At 39.4% G+C, this 3,395-nt stretch overlaps 1 protein-coding gene across 1 annotated transcript; it reads left to right on the top strand.

The window, feature by feature from the left end:
* Positions 1-676: 676 nt before the first annotated feature.
* Positions 677-3,064, top strand: LOC131605779 (subtilisin-like protease 4). The gene has a single exon (XM_058878094.1). It carries the CDS (start codon positions 677-679, stop codon positions 2,948-2,950), a length of 2,274 nt encoding a protein of 757 aa, XP_058734077.1. The 3' UTR covers positions 2,951-3,064.
* The last annotated feature ends 331 nt before the right edge of the window (positions 3,065-3,395 follow it).

Here is a 3,395-nt window from a genome sequence, read left to right as displayed (position 1 = left end):
CACCAACACTCATGAGATGTTTCCAAGAGTTTTGAAAAGTTTTAAAATTTTAGTTTTTTTAAATTAATTTATTAGATCCATTTGATTCAAACTATCTAGTCGAATCAAGTTCGAACTAACTAGTCAAATCGTGATGTTCGCAAACTTTAACCAAATTAAGTTTGAGTTGGAAAAAATATTTGTGACGAAATCGAATTGAATTTTGAACTGATCTACTGCTTATCGAATTCAACTAGTCATTTCCAACCCTAAACACCGGACATGTCTCAGTGTGAGGTGTTGGAGCTACTAGAAAAATTTCAAGTTGGACATCTAAGCAAATTCAGAGGATACTGTCTGCAGAGAATAAAGCTCAAGGACGTATCCATATGCATGATTCCATAAAGCTGAAGGACATATCCAAATGCATGATTCCATACTGCAATCTTCCAACTAATTAAGCTAAACAGAAAATGGTAGGTACCGCAAGACAGCAAAAACTTTCTAAAAACAAATACTAATCATTCTTGCCGACTTTAAGAATAACATAATCATAACATATAGTATATGACATAACATGACATATAATATAACCATGCCGGCCAAGTATTACTCATATATATTAATCATTGTGAATATATTTAGAGCACACCTCTTTCATTCTTCCATCAAGCAGAAAGTAAAGTTTCTCTTGAACATGGATTATATCCTTTTCATTGCTCTCACTTTTGTGTTATGTTTTCATATTCATTTTACTCAAGGAACTGAACTGTCCCTTACCAGTGGCAGTACAGAGAAAAGTAGTTCAAAAATATACATTGTCCATGTGAATGAACCGGAGGGTAAGATATTTACTCAATCAGAACAAGATTTACAAAGTTGGCATCATTCATTCATGCCACCTACTGTCATGAGCTCCGAGAAACAACCGCGAATGATATACTCATACCGAAATGTGCTGAGTGGTTTTGCTGCAAGACTCACTCAAGAAGAATTGAGAGCTGTGCAACAGAAAAACGGCTTTATTTCAGCTCATCCAGAAAGGACACTACGTCGTCAAACCACACATACTCCCGATTTCTTGGGGTTGCAGCAAAATATTGGATTATGGAAGGATTCAAACTTCGGAAAAGGAGTTATTATTGGTGTTCTGGATTCAGGAATCACACCTGGTCATCCTTCATTTAATGATGCAGGAATATCACCGCCACCAGCGAAATGGAAAGGGAGATGCGAACTTAATGGTACAGCTTGTAACAACAAACTAATTGGAGCAAGGTCCTTCAACAATGCAGCTATGGCAACGAAAGGAGAGAAAGCTGAAGCACCAATTGATGAGGATGGACATGGTACTCACACGGCAAGTACCGCGGCAGGTGCTTTTGTGGACGATGCAGAAGTACTAGGAAATGCTAAAGGCACAGCAGCAGGGATGGCTCCTCATGCTCACCTAGCAATTTACAAAGTGTGCTTTGGAGAAGACTGTCCCGAGAGTGATATACTCGCGGCATTAGACGCAGCTGTGGAGGATGGTGTGGATGTAATATCTATATCGCTTGGTCTTAGTGAACCTCCTCCATTTTTCAACGATAGCACTGCCATAGGCGCTTTTGCAGCAATTCAGAAGGGAATCTTTGTAAGTTGTGCAGCAGGAAACTTCGGCCCTTCTGATGGCTCCTTGGTTAATGGAGCTCCATGGATTCTAACAGTTGGAGCGATCACTATTGACAGAAGCATTGTAGCAACTGCAGTGCTTGGAAATGGAGAAGAATTCGAGGGTGAATCTGTTTTCCAGCCTTCCGATTTCTCTTCAACATTGTTGCCCTTAGCATTTGCAGGAATCAATGGAAAACAAGAATCTGCACTCTGTGGTAATGGATCCTTGAATGACATTGATTTCAAAGGAAAGGTTGTTTTGTGTGAGAGGGGAGGGGGTATAGGAAGAATTGCCAAAGGACAGGAAGTAAAAAGAGTAGGAGGCGCCGCTATGATTCTCATGAATGATGAAGTCAATGGTTTTAGTCTCTCAGCTGATGTACATATCCTACCAGCAACACATGTCAACTATGCTGCAGGACTAAAGATCAAAGCATATATAAATTCAACTTCAACACCTACAGCAACCATTTCGTTTAAGGGAACGATTATCGGAGACTCCTTATCACCAGCCGTTGCATCCTTCTCTTCAAGAGGTCCCAACTTGCCGAGTCCTGGTATTTTGAAACCAGATATTATTGGACCAGGCGTAAACATCCTAGCTGCCTGGCCATTTCCCTTGAATAACATCACGGATACAAACCTCAATTTCAACATTATGTCCGGAACATCGATGTCATGCCCACATCTTAGTGGCATTGCTGCTTTGCTCAAAAGCTCACACCCTGATTGGTCACCGGCTGCCATAAAATCTGCCATAATGACTTCTGCAGACACGCTAAATTTAGAAAACAAACCCATTGTTGACGAAACACTTCAGCCAGCAAATATCTTCGCCACAGGTTCGGGACACGTGAATCCATCAAGAGCAGATGATCCAGGATTAGTATATGATATCCAACCTGATGATTATATACCTTATCTGTGTGGTTTAGGATACAGTGATAGGGATGTCGGAATCATTGCACACAGAAAAATTAACTGCGCTGAAACATCAAGCATTCCTGAAGGAGAGCTTAACTACCCTTCATTTTCTGTTGTGCTTGGCTCCTCACAGACACTCACAAGGACAGTGACAAATGTCGGTGAAGCCTACTCATCTTATGTAGCCGTAGTAACAGTGCCAAAAGGGGTTGATGTAAAAGTCCAGCCACAAAAGCTTTATTTTTCAGAAGCCAACCAGAAAGAAACATATTCAGTGACATTCAACCGTTTAGAAAATGGTAATAAAACAGGAGAATTTGCTCAAGGATCTCTGAAATGGGTCTCTGCTAAACACACTGTCACGAGTCCTATCTTGGCCAAATTTGCATAGGACAGTAACCAAGCAACAACTTGCACTACAAGAAAGCAAGCATAATGGTCAGAAACTTGCCCTACTAGCTAATATAATAGAAACAAAAAATGTGACAATTCCATTAACTTGGAGTTTCAGTGAGTAAATTACCCAACATTTAATCATTTGATGTCACCATACTTTGTCATATTTAATTATTTGTTAAGTGAATCAAAACTTGGGTTAACTTTATATGGTGCCATAAAACGTTTTAAATAGACGGGAAAGCTCAAAACATGAACACCATTATAGAAGAAGAAAGAAAGAATTCAATGTAAAAAGGAATTGCATTTCACAAATTTGAGAACTTCAATGCTATTACATCGACTATATATGGTGTGATGAGTTAATTATTACTACTAAGCAGCTCTTAACCTCCTCATAACTAACCGTCAGAGTTAGTTATAACTAACTAACTAAAGGT

The sequence above is a fragment of the Vicia villosa genome, linkage group LG1 (assembly GCF_029867415.1).
Source record: "Vicia villosa cultivar HV-30 ecotype Madison, WI linkage group LG1, Vvil1.0, whole genome shotgun sequence".
In the NCBI taxonomy this organism is placed as follows: Eukaryota; Viridiplantae; Streptophyta; class Magnoliopsida; order Fabales; family Fabaceae; genus Vicia; species Vicia villosa.
Note: the sequence above shows the minus strand (reverse complement) of the source record. Positions and strands in the feature narration are given on the sequence as shown.